This window comes from Rhinolophus hipposideros (genome assembly GCF_964194185.1).
Source record: "Rhinolophus hipposideros genome assembly, chromosome: 6".
Lineage (NCBI taxonomy): Eukaryota > Metazoa > Chordata > Mammalia > Chiroptera > Rhinolophidae > Rhinolophus > Rhinolophus hipposideros.
This window is the reverse complement of record NC_138052.1, coordinates 72273554-72297771: the sequence shown is the minus strand read 5'-3', so window position 1 is coordinate 72297771 and position 24218 is coordinate 72273554. Positions and strand designations below refer to the sequence as shown.

Below are 24218 nucleotides of genomic sequence, written 5' to 3'. Positions count from 1 at the left end.
GTTAGATGCTAATAATAACAGAGAAAACCAAAGAAGGGCAAAGAGGTTTGGGGAGCATGTTGTATGGGTTACCATTTTATACAATAGTTAGGGAAGGCCTTTCTGGTGAGGTGACATTTAGAGATCTTAGAACAGATACAGGAGAAAGGTAAGAGCATGTGAATGATCCAGCTGGAGAGAAGAACAAGAACCCTGAGGTAGAAGCCCTCTTGGCCTCCCAAAATTACTTACCCTTCCCCTCCCATAACCCTCCTAACCAAAAACTGTAACATTCACCAAGACAGTATCTTTTTTTATTTAGCAATTAACTCATTTAAAAGATCTGTAATAAACCCATTACATGCTTACATAAATAACAAATCTTTAGGAACATTGTTATAAAAAAAAATCATCAGAAGACTGGCATAGTTTTACATTTTTGCAAATCTCTTTAATGTCTGGCTTAATAAAAGACAGCTGGATTCTCCTATCTGTTCCTGCAGTCAGTCTGTTGCGAAATGTTGTTTTCGTTGAAGTAGTTGAACAAAATCTGTCTTTATATAGATATGTAGTTGGAAAAAGCTCAGGAGTCTTTTAATAGCATTTTCAGAAAACTGTGGGTATTCTTTGACACTATACCCAAATTTGACACTGGTGACAAGGGTTAGTTGCAATGTGGAATCTGAAATCACATTAGTGAGTTTTTCTTACTCTGTTACAATAAAATCTATTCATCCATCTTGCAATTTATGGATATTTTACTCCTGTATGGTTTCTGTGACATGTATTGGTCATTTGGAAAATACTGGTTCACTGAGTTACCTAGATCTTCCAAATATTGATAACATTTCATTACACAACAGCACAAAATCCTACTTATTAATATCACCACCTATATTTATTAGAAAATTCTCTAAATGTTGGGAAGTAGTCTAACTCACAACGGCAGATACAAGTTTTCCAAATTTCTGATTTTCACCCAAAAGCTCAAATTTTATCATTAGCAGCAAATATTGTCAGTTGTTTCTCTTGAGGCAACAGGCTCACTTCATTTATGAAAAACTGTCTGCCAAACACTGAAGGACAATACCTTTCTAATCGTTCCTTCCTTTGCATACCCATTACTACTGTCCTCATTTCAGGTTTGGTTACTTCTTGCTCTGACAACCGCACCAAACGAGTCTGCCTCCAGCTTCTCCCTCCCTCCATCCCATCCCACTGTTACCTTGCTCAGGTTACTATTTCTATCAAAAGTTTTCAATGATTCCATAACACACATTGAATAGAATCTATAATCTTCATCTGGCATTTGAAAACTCCTCCAAATTTGCCTCAGCCTGTATTTCCCATTTTTCCTAGTGCTCCTAGAAACAGCCAGCAGACTACAGTGTCTAAAACAGAGGCTCTGTCACCAGACTCTAGATTCAAAACCTTGATCTGTCACTTACTAGCTGTATGATTTTACATGTTATTTACATGTAAAACTGTGCTTTCAGTTTCCCCATCTGTGAAAATGGGGATAATTACGATACTCCATTTAAGACTTCTGAAGATGGTTTTCTAAAAATCTATGCAGAGCATTTAGCACCATCATTAATACACTATACATACTTGATAATAATTTCAAATATTAATCTACATATATGCCTCTCCTGCCACCTCAATAAACATTTATTAAATTATGATACACCTACATAAGAAATTCAATTTCAATAAAATGAGAGAAGTTTACTCTATGTAAGTTATATTGCAAAAAAATTAAAAATATAGTCCTTCCAAAAGAGGTCGCTCTATGTGTAAAAATCTCTCCAAGTTTAACAATAAAAATGTGTCACTTTGTATACAGTATGATACTACCCTACTAAATGTGTCAATAGTTTATAAAATATATGTATGTGTGTGAGATATGTGCGTATCACTATATAAAAATTCTGCAAGAATATTATAAAAATTGTTAATAGGGCCCATGGAGAATATTTTTCATCTTAAATCCTCTGAAAGGCATGAACTTTATCATGTACATGTACTATTCTTAGTTTTTAAAATTAAAAATTATTTGAAACCAACATATCCCAGGCCCTATGCTTATTTACAGTCTGATAGGATAGGCAGGTTCCAAACAGCAACCAGACACCTAATGGAGAAGGGAGAAGTGCAGATCGCCCCATAAGCTTATGAAAGAGAAGTGTCATCAAGGTGACACCTGAAGAATGAGCATGAGTTAGTTACCTAAAGAGAAACACATATCCTGAGCTGAGGCTTCATGTTCAACATGCCCTCCTCTACTGGCTGTTTTCCTGGACTCATATTTTGAGCTGAAACTTAGGAGAATTTTCATGTATTTTGGAAAAAGGTGAGGTGTTCACTTCCTCAGCATTATGTGTTTGAAAACCCGAAGCACGCAGGCCTTTTATCTAAACCCCCGTATGATGAAACTAATACAAACCTTATTTTAAAAAGAAATTTTAGATTGGATTGGAAAACATACTATAATCCATGAAAATTATTAAAGTTTTATATGAAACTGTACTTTTAATCATGTAGAATAAATCAGCCACTGGAAAACCCCTTTTAAAAACTTATATAACAAGTGGTGCCAAAACTTTAGTTATAAAGAGGAAATTAAGAAATTCTGCATTTCTTTGCTAGATGCCAAATTAATGACTTAGGCAAGAATCTTCAATTTTGTGAAAAATTAAATAACTGCTCTTTATTTTTCCTGTTTGTGATGTACCCTTCAATAAAGGAAAAAGTTAATTAATTGTACATGTGCAATATACAATTAAGGAAGAAGAAATGTGATTTACAGGCCTTGGAGACCACCAGTAAAATTAATGAAATTTTGAAAGCTGAGTGACAATTCTTCATTGCTGAATGGGTCAAAGATAAGTTAGTGTCTCCTTTTCAGTCTAAAGTGTCACGTCCAAAGCTAACGTAAGAACAGGTGGGTAGGTGTACCTTTCTTTCTCCATGTTTTCTCCGGACAGAAAGAACTCAGAGATAGTAGTTTTGGGTTGTGTCTCTGAGTCACTGGTTGGAGGGGAGCTCTGCCAAAGAGTCGCCCAACCTACAATGGCCATAATAAACCTTTGCTTTGTTAAGTGACTGATACATCAGTTTCAACAGTCTTAACTACCACAATGTAAAGCAAATAAGCTAAACAAGGGTGAGAGGAGCATAGTTAGTATAGGTACTTACGTTGTTCTAGCAATACATGGGATTTTGGTGCAAATCAAAGGAAAAACTCACCTATTCTGAGGATATACAATATCTTTCACCATTTATAGCTAAATTTATCAATCGCCCACCCCACCCTTATATCCATTCACAGCCACTACGGTGGGCACTTGAAATTTCTATGAAGTTCTCTGGACAATTTCTCAAGCATCTGTACCTCTCTAAAAGAGTTTTCTCTAACTAAAAAAGCACAATTTGGCAGCAGGGCAAGCAGCAAGTGCCTAGGAGTTAACACCCCTAAAGCAAGAGATGGTAGAAAAATACCCTAGCGTCCCCGTCCCTTAATGGGACAATTCTGAGATATGTTCTACATGATCTACCAGAGGTGCTCAGCAAGATTGAGCTCCAGTTGCCCACTGTGGTATACTACTTATTAATACACCCTAAGGCTTTTATCCCTTCCCTGTCTTTTCCCTACTTATCATCCCTCCCGAAGATCAACCAAAGAAGTCTTTGCCTCAGGATCTTCTTTTAGAAGAATCTAAACTAAAACATCATGTAACCTTAATTTCCAAAACTGTCTTTATAATCTACAAGACTACAACTTTCCTGTCAACACGATGAACTCTATGGGAAACTATGTATTAAATCATTAAGTTATTTGACTCTTTAGACTGAAGATCACAATTACCCTACATTTAATGGAGAAAGACCAATACTTTCACATTTTCAAAATTAGTAAAACGTTGATATGTGTTAGGTTTATTTGAGCATTGAATACACGGAATCAAACTTCAAAATGCAAACACCAAGGAAGAGCTGCTATCTCTGCCTACTATACACTCTCGCCCTGCCACCTCCCTTCTTTTGGTAACAGACGCTGGTCCCTGAACATGTGTAAATGACTCAGGCTTAGTTAATAACACCACCTCATCCTTCTGGATGCAAGAACTGATTCTGGAATGGGCACACAATCTGACATAGTCCTTCCCTGGAAATTTTTTAGCTGAAATTGGTAGGGAACAAACCCTCTTGCCTCAGGGGTCTTATAGATGAAAACGAGAATCTGGAATGGTCCAAGGCCTTGTTCCCTAGTATATTATAGAAAGTCCCTACATTAGAAAGTATGCTTCTTAAGGACACAGAATTAGTCTGTCTTATTTCATCACTTGTTTCCCCAGCAACTAAAATCATGTCTAGCACATAATAGGCATTCAACAAACACTTGTTGCTTTGAGACAGTAGGACAAAATGAAGCTAACAGATAGACATAGATGAAAGATTAAGAAATTATGAGAAAGTATCCTGAAGACATCTCATCCTTGTGGGCAGATCTATCCAAGTTTTTGATTATTCAGAATTCCATCAATTCTATTGTCATTCTACCTAATGTTAAGCTGGGTTGTCATTTGCAACCATAATTCTAGGGAAGTACTATCTCAAGCAAAGAAAATACCCAAAAAGTGGATAAAATAAATTGGTGCTCTAATATGTCTTCATTTTTGACCCAATAAAGCATTCACAGGTAAAAATTGCAAAGAAAAAGAAAAAACCAATACTCATCTAGCATTTTTTCTGAAAGAAGATTTAAGGAAATATTTCACAATGACACACCCAAACATTCTATTTGAAACAATGTGAGGAACGTTTCTCTTAGTTATGTTCCCTCTTGGCCAAAATATCTCCAAGGATAGTTTTTATAATTTAAGCTTGATTCAGTTAACAAAGTAACTTTCAACAAAACAATCTGGAGCATTTCAAGAGGAAAAAATCTTCTGGTTTACACACCCACACACAAATAAGCAAACTTTATCCTCCCCTGACTATTTATTTTGTAAGGCTGATATTTTTTATTGTACTTCTGGCAATAAAAACAGATTTCCATAAATAAAAAAACTCACAGATTTCCACACTATGTGAAAACAAACCTGTTGGCAAGTAAGCAGACCTACCCACAATGATATTACATGACATAAAAAAGTATGAATTTTTTTAACAATTGAAATTTTTTCTCCTAGAATCACCAATGCTTTACTTCTGAAATTATGTATGTTTTGAAATTTCTAACAACAACAGAGCATACTTCTGTTTACCAAGTCATGATATGGGTTTAAAACGCTGAAAAGTATTTCTACTTAAAATGCCTGTTTTCCCAACCTGTTATACCAATTTTTTTTAGATCACTTTGTCCATTCATTTACCAGTGAATTTTTCTCTATGCTCCCCTTAATACTAAAGATAACCCTATACCAGACAGTCTTAGAAGTGCTATTCAACATTCCTCCAACTAGAAGCAACAGGGAGGAACTTCTGGTACATGAGTATATTATGCCTTATTTTTGTGTTCTTTTAAACCACTCAAGCTTAGTATGATACTTCATAACAGACATTCAGTTTGGGCTAAATTATATTACTAATACTGTGACAAGATTTTAAAAACACAGGCCTCAAAACTAAATAGACATGAGTTGAAATCCCACATTTACTAACTCTCTGAAATACTAAATTACTTAACTCTCAGGGCCTGAGTATTCTCATGTGTGAAGTAAGAATAAATATAGCCTAATTTGGAGGCATGAATTAAAATATTACTTCTCTTTTAAATACATCCTTAAGTCTGAAGAGAATTATTATTACTAATATCTCTTTAAAAATGAAAAACAGAACAATTTTAATAAACCAAAGTTTGTGCATTTAAGTAAGGTAGTTCTGCCAACTGATGTGACAGGTGTATCTCAATAAAATTTTTAGTGCCTAGTTGTTTTGATCAGTTGTATACGTGCTTATTTGATTGTGATTTTACTTCTAACGTTACTACCTATTATCCTCTCTATTATTATTATGTAACCTCATCCACTACACTTCTCTGTGGCTCAGCCATGCCACATGTCCACTTCACTAATAATCCATTATCTCCTCACCAGCCACTATCCCAAGACCTCAAAAGGCTGAAATCTAGCACAAATAAAAACAGCCAGCATACCTTTTAAGCGAGCTAATTCAACTTATTTAGTTTAGCTAATACTCCCTAAATTATCTAGTGGGGCCCAATGGCTTAGGTCCATCTTGAAATTAGTCTAACACGTAACACAAGAAGTACCATCCGGGACACCTTTATACAGCTGTTCCTCTATGTTAATTATTCATAATAATAATTGGATTCATGAACAGAACATCACTTCTATGAAAACAGAGAACATACACGAGAAGTTTTTCCTAAGCCATCTCAAAAAGAAAAAGTGGGACCGGCCCAGTGGCTCCGGCGGTTAGAGCTCCGTGCTCCTAACTCCGAAGGCTGCCGGTTCGATTCCCACATGGATCGGTGGGCTCTCAACCACAAGGCTGCCGGTTCAACTCCTCTGAGTCCCACAAGGGATGGTGGGTTCCGCCCCCTGCAACTAAGATTGAACACGGTACCTTGAGCTGAGCTGCCTCCTGAATGGCTGTCGGTTGCAGCACAGGCTCTCAACCACAAGGTTGCCGGTTGGACTCCTGCAAGGGATGGGCTGCGCCCCCTGCAACTAGCAATGGCAACTGGACCTGGACCTGAGCTGTGCCCTCCACAATTAACTCTGAAAGGACAACGGTCTTGGAAAAATGTCTTTGACTTGGAAAAATGTCTTGGAAATACAAAATGTTCCCCAATAAAGTCCTGTTCCCCTTCCCCAATAAAAATCCTTAAAAAAAAAAAAAGAAAGAAAGAGAGAGAGAGAGAGAGAGAGAGAGAGAGAAAGAAAGAAAGAAAGAAAGAAAGAAAGAAAGAAAGAAAGAAAGAAAGAAAGAAAGAAAGAAAAAGTTACCAAAAGAGCCCAAATAGAGGCCTAGAGCTAGTCCCAGTGCTAACATTTTTACTCTATTTTTAATCCCTTTTTTTACATTTAACTCCTTTGTAAATCACTGCTATATTACAGGTGGATGTTTTTTGTTGTTGTTGTTTTTTAACTTTTATTTATTCAAGTGTGTTTTTTCCAGGACCCATCAGCTCCAAGTCAAGCAGTTGCTTCAACCCAGTTGTGGAGGGCACAGCTTACAGTGGTCCATGTGGGGATCGAACCAGCAACGCTGGTATTATGAGCATCGTGCTCTAACCAACTGAGCTACCCAGCCACCCCTAGCTTTTTTATTATACAAATGAAACACGCTGTTTCAAAACAACTGAATAAAGCAGGAAGTGAAAATTATCAATGCAACATTCCCCCATTTCATCAGTGAAAACACAGCCAGCAGGTAATACTGCCTGACACTTTTCAGAATATAAACATACATATATACACACTCAGATACAATTTTTTAAAAAAAGCAGATGTGGCCGTGAGCTTGTCTGACTGTTCAATGTTCAAGCCTTTGTCCCTCCCATCCTCATCAAAGGCTATGAGTGTGTATATGATATGTTATATTGTATGTTTGTGAGTATATAACACTAATTTTTTACCAACAAAGTGCAAACTCTATTGAGTTGACTTAATTTTTTTTTTAAAGATTTTATTGGGGAATGTGGGGGAACAGTGTGTTTCTCCAACGCCCATCAGCTCCAAGTCCAGTCAGTTTTCAATTTAGTTGTGGAGGGTGCAGCCCACTGACCCATGTGGAAATCGAACGAGCAACCCTGTTGTTCAGAGCTCACACTCTAACCAACTGAGCCATCCGGCCGTCCCAAGGTGACTTGATTTTTTTGATTAATTTATTAAAAACCATAGGTAAACCATTTCTAATTTTTTCAATTTTCATGTTTATTTGCTAAAATAATTTCTTCTGTTTCAACTGCATTTAATGTAAAGCTTACGATAAAGATCCAAGTTGCTTTTGACTATATCAAATTTTATCAATTAGAGCCTTTACCATCAGGAGTTTTCCTTTTAACAATTATCACTATCAGCCCAATTGTATACAGGCAAATGGTGCAGATACATACATATGATAATATACATAATCTATATAAGGTTTCCAATGTATAGAAATATAACATACATGAGGACTTCATCATAAAAAGGAGAGGCTCAAGAGATATGATTGATTGTATGATTTCTACATTTCACCTGAATTATTATATGAAAAGTTAGGTATGTATACTGTAATACCCATAGCAACCAACAACAAAAATCTATACAAAAAGAGTCAAAAAACCAATATATGTCAATGAAAACAAATTACTAAAAAATATTCTAACATTCCAAAAGAAGGCTGACAAGAAGAGAGGGAGGACTAAAAAAACAGAGGGAAAACAAATAATAGTAGACATATATCCGAACAATAATTTCACTAAATGTGAATGATCTAAACACAGTAATTAAGACAGAGATCATCAGACTAAATAAAAAAAAAAGACCCAACTACATGCTCTCTACATCACCTTCAAATACTACACACACACACACACACACACACACACACACGCACAATGGAAATATAGAAAGGATGGAAAAGATAGACCATGCAAACACTAATCAAAGTAGACTTCAGAACAAAAAAAATTATCAGAGATAAAGGAAAATACATAATGATAAAAAGATCAATTCCAAAAAGACACAATTCTGCATGTTTCTGCATATTAGGGAAAAAAAAGCTTCAAAATACATGAAGCAAAACCAACAGAAATGAAAAAAAGTCCACTATCATGTTTGGAGAATTTAACACACCTCTCTCAGTAACTGATGAAACATGTAGACAGAAAAATCAGCAAGGATATAGAAGACATGCAAACCACTATCAATCAGTTTTACCTAACTGACATTTATAGAACACTTCACCCAACAACATCAGAAAATACAAAGCACATGAAACATTTGTAAGGTAGATCATATACCTTAACAAATTTAGAAGAAATGAAATCATAGAAAGTATGTTTTCTGACCTGGAATCAAACTAAAAATCAATAAGAGTGAGCTACCTGGAAAACCCTCAAATATTTAGAAATTGAACAAAATCCTTCTAAATAATCCATAAGCCAAGAAGAAGCCTCAGAGAAAGTAAATATTTTTAACTGAATTAAAATGAAAATACAACATAAATTTTACTTTATGGGATGCAACTAAACAACTGATTAGAAAAAAATGTTCAACATTAAGTGCATCTATTAGAAAAGAAGGTCTCAAATCAATAATTTAGGTTTCCATCTAAGCAACTAGAAAAAGACCAAATTAAACTCAAAGCAAGTGGAACAAAGAAAATAATAAAGACAGGAGCAGAAATAAACAGAAAAATAACAATATAAATGAAAACAAAAGCTGGTTCTTTGACAAGATCTATAAAAGCTAAGGGGGAAAAAAAGAGAAGACAGAAATTTCCAATATCAGGAATGAACATCCCGAAATACCTTTCAACTAGTGAATGAATTAACAAACTGGGGTACATCTATACAATGGAATACTATTCGGAATCAAAAAGGAATGAACTACTGACACATTCAGTAACACGAATGAATCTCAAATGCACTATGCTAAATAAATGAAGCCAGACTCAAGAGGCTAGGTACTATATAACTCATTTATATGATTCTGAAAAATGTAAAACTATAGGAACCAAAAACAAATCAGTGGTTGTTACAGCCTAGAGGTAATGGGAGGGGAATGATTTTAAAAAAGCATAAGGCAACTTTACAGTTGATAGAAATTTTCTATACCTTGGTTATGGTTGTAGTTACACAACTGTGCTCTGTCAAAATGTATACAACAATATACCAACAAGGATGAATTTTAGTGTGCGTTAATTATAGCTCAATCAACCTGACCACACACACCTGCCCAAATGAGGCAAACCTTTTAAAAACAATAACAGCTAAAAATGTTAGCTACTTCGTCAATGAATAAACGGTCAGTCAACAGTTAGAAGACTTCACATAAACAGTGAACAAGCATTTAAAAAGAATATTTAACCTTGTATTTAATAACAACTATTATTTCTTATTAAATGGTATTATGTAGCTACTCTATGAGGTGATTAAATATATTCTCTCAAATACTCACTATGACCCTAGGAAATACGTAAGGAAATACAAATAAAACTATGATGTACTGTCTCACATAATGAATTGGTAAAACTGAAAAAAGGGCATGAAATCTAATTCTGACAAGGCTTTACAGCAACAGGTAGACACATTCCTTTCCATTAACAGGGTAAGTTGATTCAATCGTTTTTTGGAAAGTAACGCTACAAAGCATTAAATTATTTAAAACTTAACCAAACATTCTCAATCTTAGGGAATTTTTTTTCTAAACTGGATACATATAAATGCACACTCACACCAGCCCCCAAACATACACATTTATAAAGATGTTTTTACTAAAGTAATTTATAAGGAGGAAAATTGAAACAAATGTCCACTAAAAAGAATGAGTAAGCCAAAGTTCATAAATTTGATAAAGTACTCAATCCCATATTTAATTGCATACTATACTTTCTTACCTATTTGACGATTCAGACTCTTTAAAAAATTATCACTTTCAATTTTTTTCACATGGTTATAATATTGTCCAAGTGTGACTCTATGTGGGCAAAAAAGCTTTACAGAGAGGAAGTTGTTCCATAACCTCTTGCTATACTTAGCCTTAAACCCAGTTAGCAGTCAAAAGCATACTATTAATCAAAAAAGTATCAGATAAGAGTGTATAGATGGATCAGCATAATCTCATCAACCATTACTAGAAATATGAAACTTTCCAGTATTAAAGGGATTTCCAACAGAATTTCCATGGATCATTGAAGATACTATATTCAATAGTGAGCTAGCAATATAAGCATAGCTCAATTATAAAACAGGAAAATAGTACTCAAAACAGGCAAAATCCAGTAGTACCCAAGGCCTCCAAACCAACAGGGAACAAAGAGACAAGAGAAAGGATGGGACATGGGTCTTCATGCCCATACATATATGTGCCTTTCGCCACTCAGTGGGGGTAGGGGGCACACGCCTTTTTAAATAGGAAGCCATCCATTCATGCATTTGAAAAATTTTATTTTGACTCATTTAAATCTTGCAAGTTCCCCCTACCCCCACTGAGTGGCGAAAGGGACAGACTAATTATAACAGAAGCACTGAGTGGACCACACAGTTTTTTTTTAAGAAGTTTAATTGGTAGGAAGATTGTCCAAAGGTGTGGGTCCTAAATCTTCCTTGTACAATTAAGGCATAACATCTCAAAAGTAGGAGTATTCCTGTGACACTAAATCAATTCCCAGGAGTAGACTTTCCAATTCTTAAGGATAGCATTAATGGCAACTGCTTTCTAGAGAAACAAAGGATGTCTATCCTACAAGTCTCCTAACAATTCCTGACTGCATACAAAGCACTCTGACTAAAGTGTCCCCTGTGGCCATATCAAGCTTTTGCCATTAAGTATGTACTACTCTTCTTAGTAATATTATGTATTTTCTTGTTTTTATTGTTAACCCCCAGATATTACAAAAATATATTTTTTCTCTCTCTTTAATTCTCAAGTCCATAATGTCTTCTCAATACCATATAAGCTGCTCTTCACATACTGAACATGAATTCTAAAATAATACAAATAGACGTCACTGGTCCCCATCTTTACAAATATCAGTATATATACACAATGGGAAAACATATTTAATGTCAAATGGTTTGTTAGAAACTACGAGATAGATCTTAGTAAGTCCTAGTAGAACAACAAATAAAATAACAGTTACAATTTTTTAAGAATAGTAAATTGGAAGACACAAAAACAAAACAAAAATCCTTTTTATCTTACAAAATTTCCGTATTATCATATTATTTTTGAAATGTTAAAAATTTTAGTGCATTATGCCCCCAAAGTCTATGGCCTCTTCTGTATGCACACAGAATAGCATTTATGAAACCAATTAATAATGACATTATTAATTCAACCACCCAAGTATGTTCAAAATCTCAGCCATCATTTTGCTCTCATCTCCCTCACCCCTCAAATCTAATCAGTTAATGGTCCTATTAATTCTTTGCTTCTCAAAAGCTCTTTTTCATTCGCATATTACAAGCACCCTATTTCACACAAAGAAATTAAGAGTGCTGAAATTGGTAAAAATGAGGGTAAATATAACAGATTTTTTCTTATTTTTAATTGCTTTAAAAGATAATTAACCATTTAAAGTAAAAGTAACAACGCATTGTGGGATTTTTAACAGAGAAGCAAAATATTTGACAAATAATAGCACAAAGAACGGGAGGCAGGAAATGAAGGTACAGTAGGTCATGCGCCACGTAAGCACATTTTGGTTTACAACACACCGCGGTATATAAAAGGGTGGTATATCATATAGTCTAGGTGTGCAGTAGAGTAGACCATCTAAGTTTGTGTAAGTGCACTCCATGTTTGCACGACAAAATCGCCTTACAACCGATTTCTCAGAATGTACCCCCATCGTTAAGCAGTGCATGACTGTATATTGATATGTTTCTAATGTGAAATGTTAGAATACACAGATACGGAACATTTCCATTACTGCAGCAAAGTTCTTTTGAACTACACTGCTCTAGCACAATCACTAACAGCATGATAGAGAGGAATAACTAATTACTAATAGTAAAAGTAAAATGGAACCACAAAAAATAATTAATCCAAAGGAAGATAAGAAAAAAAACAGGATCTTGGAATTCAAATATGAACTAATATCAAGTTCTGAAAATATATTTGACAAGAGAAAGAAAAATGTACATCTTGACTAAGAAATTTCATTTCTAAGCATTTATCCTACAGATAAACTAATACACAAGTGCACAAAGAAGTATAAACAAGAATATTCATGGGGCCGGCCCGGTGGCTCAGGCGGTTAGAGCTCCATGTTCCTAGCTCCGAAAGCTGCCGGTTCGATTCCCACATGGGCCAGTGGGCTCTCAATACACACACACACACACACACACACACACACACACAAAGGCAAAAAAAAATGTAAAAAAAAAAAAAGAAGAATATTCAACACACTGCCATTTAACAGCAAAATGGAAATGATCTAAATGTTCAAAAGAAATCTGATGAAATAATGTAATAAATCTATAGGCACAGTCACGTATGCATAACTGAAATAATAAAGAAACAGCTAACTGGTTTCTCTAAGAATAAACTTAAAGACAAGTAGGGGGAAGACTGCTTATTATATTTTCTTTACCAATTTATAATTTTAATTTTTATTGTGTGTATGTATTACTTGCATAAAAAGAAAAAGAAAGAAGATAGGATGGGATGGAGAAAGGGAAGGAGGGAGGAGGAGGGGAGGGAGCAGAGAGAGAGTAAGGGGAAGAGGAAAGGAGGGAAAGATGAATACATGCTGGTAGGTAGCCTACATTTCAGTTCCTTGAGGGCAAGAATTCCCCAAAATTTTTAAGTTTACTTCCAACAGAATTTTACATTAGTTCCTAAAGAAGAATTAGTTAATTAAAAATGTCATGTAGATTTTTCTTTTGGAATAAACTACAGGTGATTTCACCTTGCCCTCATGCTAGCCTTTACCAGAAAGAGTATTAACGACTTCCTATTAAAATACTACTACAGAAATAAAAACATACCTTGAGGGTATAACTCACAAAGACAACAGACAGGAAAGAAGGCAACAGCAGAAAAGAGGTTTCAACCAAGTCTGGGAAGCAGACGTACAAGTGGTAATTTAGCTACAGTCTGATTATAAAGCTCAACTTAAGATTTCCTGATACAAGTTCTAGATTTCTTTGGAAAGAAAAGTGTCTTGCCATTCACAGAAAAGCAATGAATAACTTGCTTCATTTTCAACTTCTTATATGAATAAACAAACTTTTTCTTGTTTAACAAGCATCAAGAGCAAGGAAAAAAATGTTTCATTTCATTTGAAAAAGAAAGGTGGTGGTGCTCATTTCAAGTTCAACCCAGAAATGACTATTTGTACAGCAAAAGGGAAAAAAAAATCCAAGTACATGTTTCGCCTTTAAGAAATAAAATTTTTATTTTTTAAAATATTGATTTTTATGTATAGATGTATAAATGAGGTTAAGAAATCAACATATGTGTAAATAATTCTGCTAGAGCTACATATTTGAGACAGATCATGTTCCTCAGAATTTTTTCAAATTCTTATACAAAATTGTGTCTCAGGCTAAATTTTTTTCACATTATCTTGTCTTATGATTTTATTAGTTTTACTATACAACTTTGTCAATAAATTTTAATACTGTACAAAAATAACTTTATTTAAATTAAATCTACGAACCTACCTTTAGAAAAATTAAATCCCATTTAATCAAAATGTACTGTGGTTGCCTATGGGTTTTTAAAGAAATCTATGAAAGGGGATTAATTTCAAGAAAGGTAAGCTAAGGTTACCTACGTTTTTCCCCAAGAATTAGAGGGGAAAATATGCAAAATGAATAGGCTTATAATAAGTTGGCCAAATAAACTGTTCCACAGAAAAAATAAGTCTATGCTCAGAAGAGCATTAATGATTACAATATATCTCAACTCATAACAAAATTATTCCAAGAGTTTCTCCAGAGCACAAAGATTGGGGAAAAATGCTCTAGAGAGATTAACTAGACAGACTCTGGACTTACGGACAGAAGACATATCTCAGGCAAAATATACGTAGGACTCTTCCATGGGGAAAGTGGCCCAAGAGAAGGAAAAAATCTAAATTTGAGAATCCTTGCATCACTGTTTTATAGTAAGATCCTCCAGTCTACCAACCTGACCCACAAGACAGAACTAATCAGCACATATGTGTCTTATTTAAATCTTTATAGAAACTAAAGACAATTTCCCACATGAAAGACAAAACTCAAGAGAAAAATGACTCTGAGGACAAGAGGGCAAAAGAACACTTTGAGTTTATTTATACTTTTTATGAGTATTTTTAGAAGACACTAACAAGGAACAATCAGAGTAAGTTCTCTTGAAAGACGAAAATATAATGGCCAAAGGTTAAAAATCTGTTGAAAGGATAGAGGATAAAATAAATCTGCTAGGAAGAAGAAAAAGATACAGAGATGGAAATTAGGACAGAAATAAGAAAAGTATAGGTTCAACCCAAGAGGTTCCATAGAGCCCGGGTTCCAAAAGATAAAGCAAAGATAACAGAAAGGAGAAATGATAGAAGAAAAGTTTCCAGAAATGAAGAATCTCTAGATTGAAAAATGCCAGCATAACTAGCACACTAAATGGGGAGAAAAATAAACAACAACAACAAAAACCCTGACCTACACCAAGGCAATCATCATTTCAGAATGGTCATAACACTTCCATAAAGAAAACCACACACACACACACACACACACACACACACTATATAGAACTTAGAATCAGAATGGCATTAACAGCAATTCTAGAAGCTACAAGATGAAGTCCTTTCAAACTTCAGTAAAAAAATTATGTCTAACCTAGGGGTCTATAACCACCAGTCAAACCATCAAGTACAAAGACAGATACCTGCAAACATTCAAGATCTTAAAAAGAAAAAATACACACACATACACACACACACAAATACATACAGAGGATGCCAAAAAAATGTATACACATTTTAAGAAAGGAAAAGACTGTATTAAAATTACGCTGATGGTAACCACTTTGAGCACCTTCTGTAATTGCACAAGTCAAACACGACTTGTATTCATCTTTTATCAGCATATATTGAGTATTACAATTTTAATAGTTTTCCTTTCTTAAAATGTGCCTACATCTTTGTGGCACCCTCTGTATATATCCTACGTACTGTTGCTGGGGGCTCACGGGGACGTCAAAGAGAGGACTCAACCCAGAACAGCAGTGACCAGGTTCTAGTCTCCATGCAAGAAAGAATTCAAGAGCGAGACACGAGACAGATGCAGGAAAGCGGAAGTAATTGACTGAAAATGAAAATACACACTTGAGAGAAACGTGTGGGAGAACTCAGAGAATTAGTCAAATGGAGGAAGTCACAATCAGGTTTTTATCCCTCCAAGGGAGGAAACTGGTAACAACCCACAGACGTGATTCGTTTCCTTCCCCTGGGCGGGGCCATCGTTACCGGTTTTTCCTCCTAATTTGGTTCCTCGGAACTGTCATGGCATCAGATACAAGATGGAAGCCACAGTAACTGCAATGTAAATGAGATTATAATGACCTTATAACTAGCTAAAGGTCAGGTCCCAGTCATAGGGCTGACTTAGCCTTGCTGGATGAAACTGCTTATTTTTCTCCAGCTGCAGTTACTGAGACAGTCACTCGTTACTTGCGTAACCAGTGAGGCACCTCCTGTTATTGTCAATTTCCTAGGCTACCTCTCCTACCTCAGTATCATCTCTCAAAAAACTATTGAAGGTTATATGCTCCAGCAAAACAAAATCCAGAGATCACAGAGTTTCCAAAATAGAGGTGAAAGAATTCCCAGAGAAGTTTCAAAGTGATACTACACCAGAGACCTAGAGATCAATAAGCCAGTTTGAAATAGGATAGAAGACTCCAAAAGGGATATGTCCAACAAAAAAACAACAAAATACCTGATTTGTTTTAAAATATTTAAAAGAAAGTTTCTGTTACCAAAATTTGGAGGATGAGTTTGTTATAGGTATATAGAAAACAAAGTGAACAAAAAAACAAAGCAATTTTAATTTCAAGGAGCACAAAAAGTTATAAACAAAGGAAATGTAATTGTAGCATTCCACAAGGTTCTGCTGTAAACAGTATGTACACAGTCATAGTAATTTAAACAATAATGATTTAACCAAAAGAATGCTACAACTATAAATGGGAGAACTGGGGAGTATGGCAATATGGGAGCTAAGTCTAGGTTCTCCATAGCATATATATATGCATATGTATAGAAAGACTAGTATATTACATAAAGCTGAAAAAACAATCTTGAAGGAGTAGTACCAGCATGTTATTTAGAAATATGTAAGTAAACTCGAGGAAACCACGAAGAGTTGAACCTATGAAGCAGAAAGTGCAAGTGGAGAGATGTGGCAGGCAAACATTTCATTTGATTATATGTTTAGTGCTCTTTGGCATCTTAAATTACGCACCAGAACTTAGATTAAAACATTAAATTTAAGTTTAAAAATAAGACAAACATGCTATTTTTCTTCAAGTAGTTTAGAGATGGAAGTAGCTGACTTTCTCAATGTCCTTCCCTTCTACTGCGGAGTTATCTATCATCTTAATCCACCCTTACTTCCTTCCCATCCTCAGAGAAAAAAGTGTCCTTAATAGTTGCTGAGATTTCCAGACAATACCATGTGCTGGATCCCACTTCCTCCCACATTTTCCATGACTTTGCTCCATCCACTATTTCCATCTTCTCTTAAACTTGCCATCATCTTTCATTCTCCTGTAAATCTTTTCCCCAAACCTATAAAGCATGCTTAGGTTTTCCCCATCCTATAAACAAATGAACCTTAGCTCAATAATTCATCCTGTTTTGTCACTTTCCTTCCTTTCACTTACCTAAGAGTAATTTATAATCCATAAGAGTAATTTATAATCATTACCTCTACCTCCTGACCCACCACTTTAATCCAATTTGTGCCACCAACATTCTACTCAAACTACTCTCTCAAGAAATCATCACCTGATCAAAATACCAAATTCAAAAGGCTCAGTCTACTTGTTCTCATCACAGAATTTGAAAATCTTTAGCCTCTATCTCCCCCTTGAAATCTGCTCTATCTTTGGCTTTCTCAACAATGTGCTACCATTTCTCCACCTATCACACATTCTCATGCTTCTTCCCTGGCTATTGTTTCTACCCTTAAAATGCTTCTTTTCTCCCAGAGTTCTATCTTTAGCATTCTCCCCATCATCTTATCCATCCTAGAGATTGATTAGTCATTTCAAGTATTGTTAAATGAATGTTTATTGAATTGAAATCAATGAGTCCCAATTTTCTGCCCCCAGTTCAAACTGCACCACTAAGTTCTAAAACTGTATTTGCCAAAATCTTGAAAATTACCTGGATTTCCTGACAGCACATACTAAATTTGTCTAGAACTGAGTTCATTTTCTCTTCCTAAATTTGCATTCCCTCTGTGTTGCTTATGTACCACCAAACTACGATCTTCAACTCCCCTTTCTCAAACCCCGAATCCAACAGTTGACCATATCAAAGTCGCCTCAAATCTCTTTTCCTTGCCATTCCCACTGCCATTGCACCTAAATTCAGGTATCCAATGCCTTTGTAAGTTACTTTCCTACAGTCTCTCCTATCTCAAATTCATAATCTACTCATCCTAAGTATTTATAAACTCTTACGAATTCTAAGAATGTGAATTCTTATAACAAATTAACTTTTAATGCCTAAACAATTGGATGATTAGGATGATAAAGATGATATGAAAACAGCTAACAACGAGAGATTCCTTTACCCACAGGAAGATTACAAGATTTCATCCTTTTAATAATCCTCTATTGTAAGTACTATTAGTTACTATTCCCTTTGTACAGTGAACTTGCCTGAAGTTAAACAGCCACTAAGTAAGTGGTAATGCCAAGATCTGAATCCTGGCAGTCTGGCTCAAGAGCTATTAACCATGAATACATTCTATTTAAGCCCATTGTGATAACTTACCTTTCTTCTCTTTTCCTACTGCTCCCTCTTCTCCCCAACATGCTACACTCTACATTTTAAGACATATAGGACTGAATATGATATATTGTCACACCTCTATGATCCAACTATAAAGTTCTGCTCCTCCCTTTCCAACCCAAATCAAAAGCCATCTCCTCTGCCAGAACTTCTACACCCATCCTATATAGAATTATTCACTCTTTATGAGCCTATCATATTATATACTTATGTACCTGTCTTATATGGCTGCTCTGTGAGTCTCTGGAGTTCCCTGCTTCTTTTACATTTTTGTATTGAACACAGAGTAATCAAAGCTTACAGAATTGAACTTAATTAAATGTAAATTCTGCTAGCCAAAATATTGAATTAATAGTAAGATTCTACTTTACCTCATCTTCAAACATAAAATGCGTACATTACAAACTAAAAGGATTCCTTGAAGGTGAGAAGTTAGCAGCAATCCTCTGAATGCTGGAGAAACACTGAATTCTTAAAGCTGTGTACTCCACAAAGTACTAAAAAGTAGAAATCTAAGATGTCACAAATATAAAGTTCTGGTACTCTAATTACTGATTATTAGTCCAAAGAAGTCCATCTCTTTTTGCTGCTCTTGCCACTTCCCCTACCCCAATAAACAGCCAAATTCATACACAACATGATACATCCAAAGTAAGGGGGAAATCAGCATAAACACAACAGCCACACTGCAAAAAAATAACTTTCTCTAATGAGGAGTTTTCAAATATTTCCCTTTGGTGCTTTTAATGACTTTTTTTTTTTTAATTTAGAGCACAGTAAAATCACAGTGGAGTGGAATGAGACTTTCAAAGTCTGTACTAGAACCTGGGAACCTGCATTTTTAACAAGGACCCTAAGTGATTATGATACAGATGAACTACAGACCACACTTAGAGAAACAGTTCTGGATGTTCCCGGGCAACGTTCTCTCCAATGTGAAATGCCGTACAACCATGAAAACTAAGCCTACAATTTATGTTATAGTCACTAAAACTAGAAGCAAAACTAAAATAATACACAATAGCTAATTTTTATACTAAGGTACTGTGCTGAGTATTTTTCAGTTTTCTTTCATGTAACCCTTACCACCATATGAAGTAGATATGAGGTATATAGATGAAAGTTAAGGGTCAGGAAGTTATTCACTTCCCCATATCACATGGCTTCTAAGTGGTGGAACACAGCCATTAAATCCACACTGTCTATTCAAAGCCTATTCTCCTAACTTGTTATGCCAACTCTCCTTTTACAATATATCTATCTGATACTTTATGAAGACAAAGTCAGGTAAAAAGAGGGAAGGCACAAAAACAAACCCCACCTTCTTCACCGTTTTATCTACAGTTATCACTGTTGCCTAGCTACCTTCTCAAAGCATGTCTTAGTTCCTAATGACAAACCACTTTGCCATGGAAACAACAGGCACTGAAGGTGGGAAGTTTGAAATATCCGTCAGGGATCGATGCTTGGATTACCTTATAGTAGTCAAGAGAAGTAAATTCTGGATCAGCTCTAATCCTGGGGGAACAAAGCAACTGGGTCGGGATCCAGCAGAACAGGGAAGACCCTCTAAAGATCCTGCGACCTTATTAGACTCAGGGACTCTTCAGATACTGGATCCCTAAAAAAGGTTATGACATCCAGTTCATCCGATAGACACCCAGAAGCTGGCAGCCTGATAAACATGAGGTTTATAGAACTAACATAAGGTGGACACTTCCCCTCTACCAGTAAGGATTTCTACATTTCATTGAAGGTGCAAACTAGTAGTAGTAATCTCTCTTTACTCTTTAATCTAACAATTGAAAAGACTCTCCTTTTTTCTTTTTCTCTCCTTCCAGTTTTAGTCTGAGAAAACAGCAAATAGTCTAGTTTGTGCTATGAAGGAAGACTCAAAATCCGAAAATGTTTTGTACGACGCTGCATGGAAGTTCACTATAGTGAAACAAGAATACATTCCTGGGAAGGAAGCTATCAAGACATCCACTTCAGCATAACTTAATAATAAGCAGGATCCCTTTTCACACCTAGTAGTTGAGAGTGCTGCCTAGAGGAAAGAGTTTTTATTTTTCTGGAGGTTTTTTTTGGGGGGGTGGGGTGGAGATAACAAGAATGTTCATTTTACAGCATGAATACTCTATGGTATGACAGATCTGGGAGAAGGGAACTTTGGGAAACATGAAAAGTGGGCACATCAGGAGTCCAAGATCCCAGAAAATAGAGCCCTTCTAGAGATCAGAAAAAATTGTTATCAGAATGGAGTAACCACCTTCTATCTACATCTCTACTGCCCACTTAAGCAGCTGTCTTTCCCTTCTACCTGCCACACTATGCCAGCTCCAGAAGGTTGAAGGTAAATTGTGGCAATTACCTTCACCAAATATCTCTAAGAGTTGCTTCAAAAACTAAGCACATGTAATTCTGGTGTGTTATGTATTTCCCAGGTTTTATCTCACACATTATAAAGCTATCTCCTTGATAAAATGTAAAAGACATGGTTTTGGAGTACCACCCAGCAAAACTCAAGTATCAACTCTATCACCTGTTACTTAACATCTCTAAAATCTATCGTGAGAATCAAAATGAGATCTTGTAGGTAAATCACCCACCACATGGCAGGAGCTCAGTGATAGCTATTATTTGAGAGAAGAGGGGGTTCTAGTTCTTTTAACAAAGTTTTTCAAAAGCATTTTACATTTTCAAAAGGTTTAAAACTATCCTCTTGCTCTAATTAGAAAATACTATTGATCATTTTTCAGGATAATTTTCTCCCAAAAAAGTTTCCATTGTCTAAATTCTTTGACAAAATAAATAGAAAAATTCATCCTACTCCCTGCATTTCTGAATGAACTCTTGAACCACTTCATCTGTTTGTTTGGTTAGGAAATACTGTACTGTTTCCTGAAATTCCCGGCCATTCTGCCTGAAAGATTTTAACAGAAATTTCCCAAACAGGGAAAGAGAAAGTTATATATTGTCAGTATTTATACATAAGCTAAAAACCACCCATATCTTCCTTCACTAGACTCTAACAGGCGAGCGATCAGATGATAAATTTCATCTCTTTCCATTTCCACAATTTGAATCTTTTGAGTTCCTCTTTATGAATGACTCAAGTGGAACTCAACAGCGCCATTCAGGACCTTTCCCAAAAAAACTCCCAGATATAGAGATAAAACAATTTTGGGGTCCCTGAAATAATAACAGAGACAAACCTTGGATTTTAGTTTTTAAAAAAAACAAATGAATGGCTTTACATCCTAAACACAAAATCAGTGTATCAGAAATACACCCAGACCCTCAGACAAAGCACATAAACTCTCTCTACAGGAACCTTGCTTAATTTACTTCTCACTTCTTGCTATCCACTCATCAAGTCTTAGGAAATGCTAATACCGTACGCTCCCAGGCTCACGTCTCTTCAGGGATCCAAATATGCTTTGCTGACGTATTCAGTCCCTCAAATCTGGAACTGTTTTGTGGAACAGCAATACTTAGCAGCAGACAGTGCTATCCTAAATTAACCATGTCACTAAAGCAAAGTGACAAACCACTCCTAGCCTCACCACCAAATGAGGGTAAGCGGTAACCAGCACGCGGCCGGAATCCCACGTTTATCAGTAACACTTATCAGCCAAAGACCAAGGTTAGCGGCTGTACCTCCACCGTAGGAACCGGCGCGGAGCCGGCTGAGAAATGAATGAGAGCGGCGGGGCGACACCGAGGCGGGCACGAGGCTGGCCCGGGGGAGGCGGGGCTGCAGCACTCGGGCCCCGCCCCCAGCCCTACCCCGGCCCCCGCGGTTCGGCGGCAGCGCCGCAATCCCCGCGCGGTAGCAACGCACGCGCGGGACCCCTTCCCAGCACCGCCTTCCCCTCGCCGCGCGGCCCCCAGCACGTACCTGCTTTGCAAACGGGGGCGCTCGGGCTCCTCCTCTCCGGGGAGCATCGGCTCTGCTCCGGGGACCTCCTCCGGTGCCGGACGCGGGCTGGGGGTGGGGCCACGCTCACCTCGCCAGTCCACAGGTGGGTGGGCGACGAGCAAGGCGAAGACACGGTGCCCAGCAGCGGCGGCGGGGGCTGCGGCCGCGGGGGGCTCCCGCGAGCCCCGGCCGCGGCGCCGCGCGTGGGGCTGGTGCCTCGCGTGGAGGTCGCGGACGCGCCCGTCTGCGTGGCCACCGTGGGGCTGGTGCGCGCGGCCGCACCCCCGCTGCCGCGCGTGGGGCTCGTGCTGCGTGAGGCTGTGCGCGGGCCCCCTCCACTGCTGCCGCCGCCGCCGCCTGAGGGGCCTGGGGCGCCGCCACAGCAGCCGCTGTTGTTGTTGCCGCCGCCGCTGCCGCCGTTGTTCCGCGTGGGGCTGCCATGTTGCTGCTGCTGCTTCAGCTGGAACGGAACCGTCGCCCTCATGGGCTGCAGGCGGCTCCCGGCTCCTCCGGGCGTGCCGACCGCACCGCCCCCAAGGGAGCCGGCCGGCGTGGGAGACCCATTACGCCTCACCCGCTGGGACATATCGGTCCACCCTCCCTGGTGACTGAGCGAGACGGGGAGTTTTGTTGTTAGGTTGAAGGGATAGGATTCTGGAGGCCGAAGGGAAGGTCCCCACGACAGGGTGATGAGGCCGGAATCCGGGGGACGCCCGAGCCACGGCCGGCAGCAACGAGGCGGTGTAGCCGCTGCCGCCGCCGCTTCTCCTCATCAACAATAGTGTCTCCTCGGTTTCCCCCGCCCCCGGCGAACGCCCATTGGTGCAGCGTCAGCCGCGCTCGAGCCGCTCCACCGCGCCCATTGGCTGCGAGCAGCTCGGGTCCCGGGCCCCTGGGGCCTCTTAGAGCCTGGGTTTGCGCGGAGACCGTCTGCTCTTTAAAGAGAAATAGACCCGCCCCTCGGGGGAGGGGGAGCGGAGGAAACAGGCCGTGTGTATGTGTAGTGTGCGCGCGCGCGCGCGTGTGTAAGTGTGTGTGTGTGTGTATACACGTGAGTACGCGCGTTCTTCGCCAAGCGCGTATTTCCTTTCCTACTGCGGGGTGCCCTGGGTACTCAGACTGTGGCATGTTGCCGAAGGGAATGTCCTGAATCATAGCGGTCCCCAGGGATGTCTTAAGTCTTACACTCCTAACTCATTTCCTTACCTCAGTATTCACTGACAGAAGCCATGAACGTACCGGTACGTCTTTCTGGCTTTTTATTTCTTCATCTTGTTGTGCCCTAATTACATCAATGTTTGGGCAGAGCTCAAAGGAGAAGAAATTTAATTAATCTTACTGGCATTTCACACCTCGTCTCTTTTTTTTTATTAAGCTCTACAAAGAGCCAAAACTCAGAAAGATTAAAATTGCTTGTTAGAATGCAGTTTTAGATTGTATCTACGAAGTCCAGTTAGCAAATGCTATTACTGCCCTCCTGTATCTCAAGTAATCAAGAATTTATTTTAATCAGCTACTTCACAGTTCCATGATACCTTGAGAAGATGTATGCTACCTCACAAATTTGTGAATGCCATAGTTTAGTGCCATAGTTTACAAAGGGCCTTATCTGATCCTCACA

General features: G+C 37.7%; 1 protein-coding gene across 1 annotated transcript in view; it reads right to left on the bottom strand.

The window, feature by feature from the left end:
* Positions 1-23362, bottom strand: part of FAM117B (family with sequence similarity 117 member B) — a 72865-nt gene extending 49503 nt beyond the window's left edge. Inside the window, exon 1 of the mRNA XM_081051717.1 lies at positions 22577-23362. Within this exon, the coding sequence (XP_080907843.1) occupies positions 22577-23183 (607 nt within the window). The 5' untranslated portion in view covers positions 23184-23362. The remainder of the gene's footprint in view (positions 1-22576) is intronic.
* Between the last annotated feature and the right edge of the window lie 856 nt (positions 23363-24218).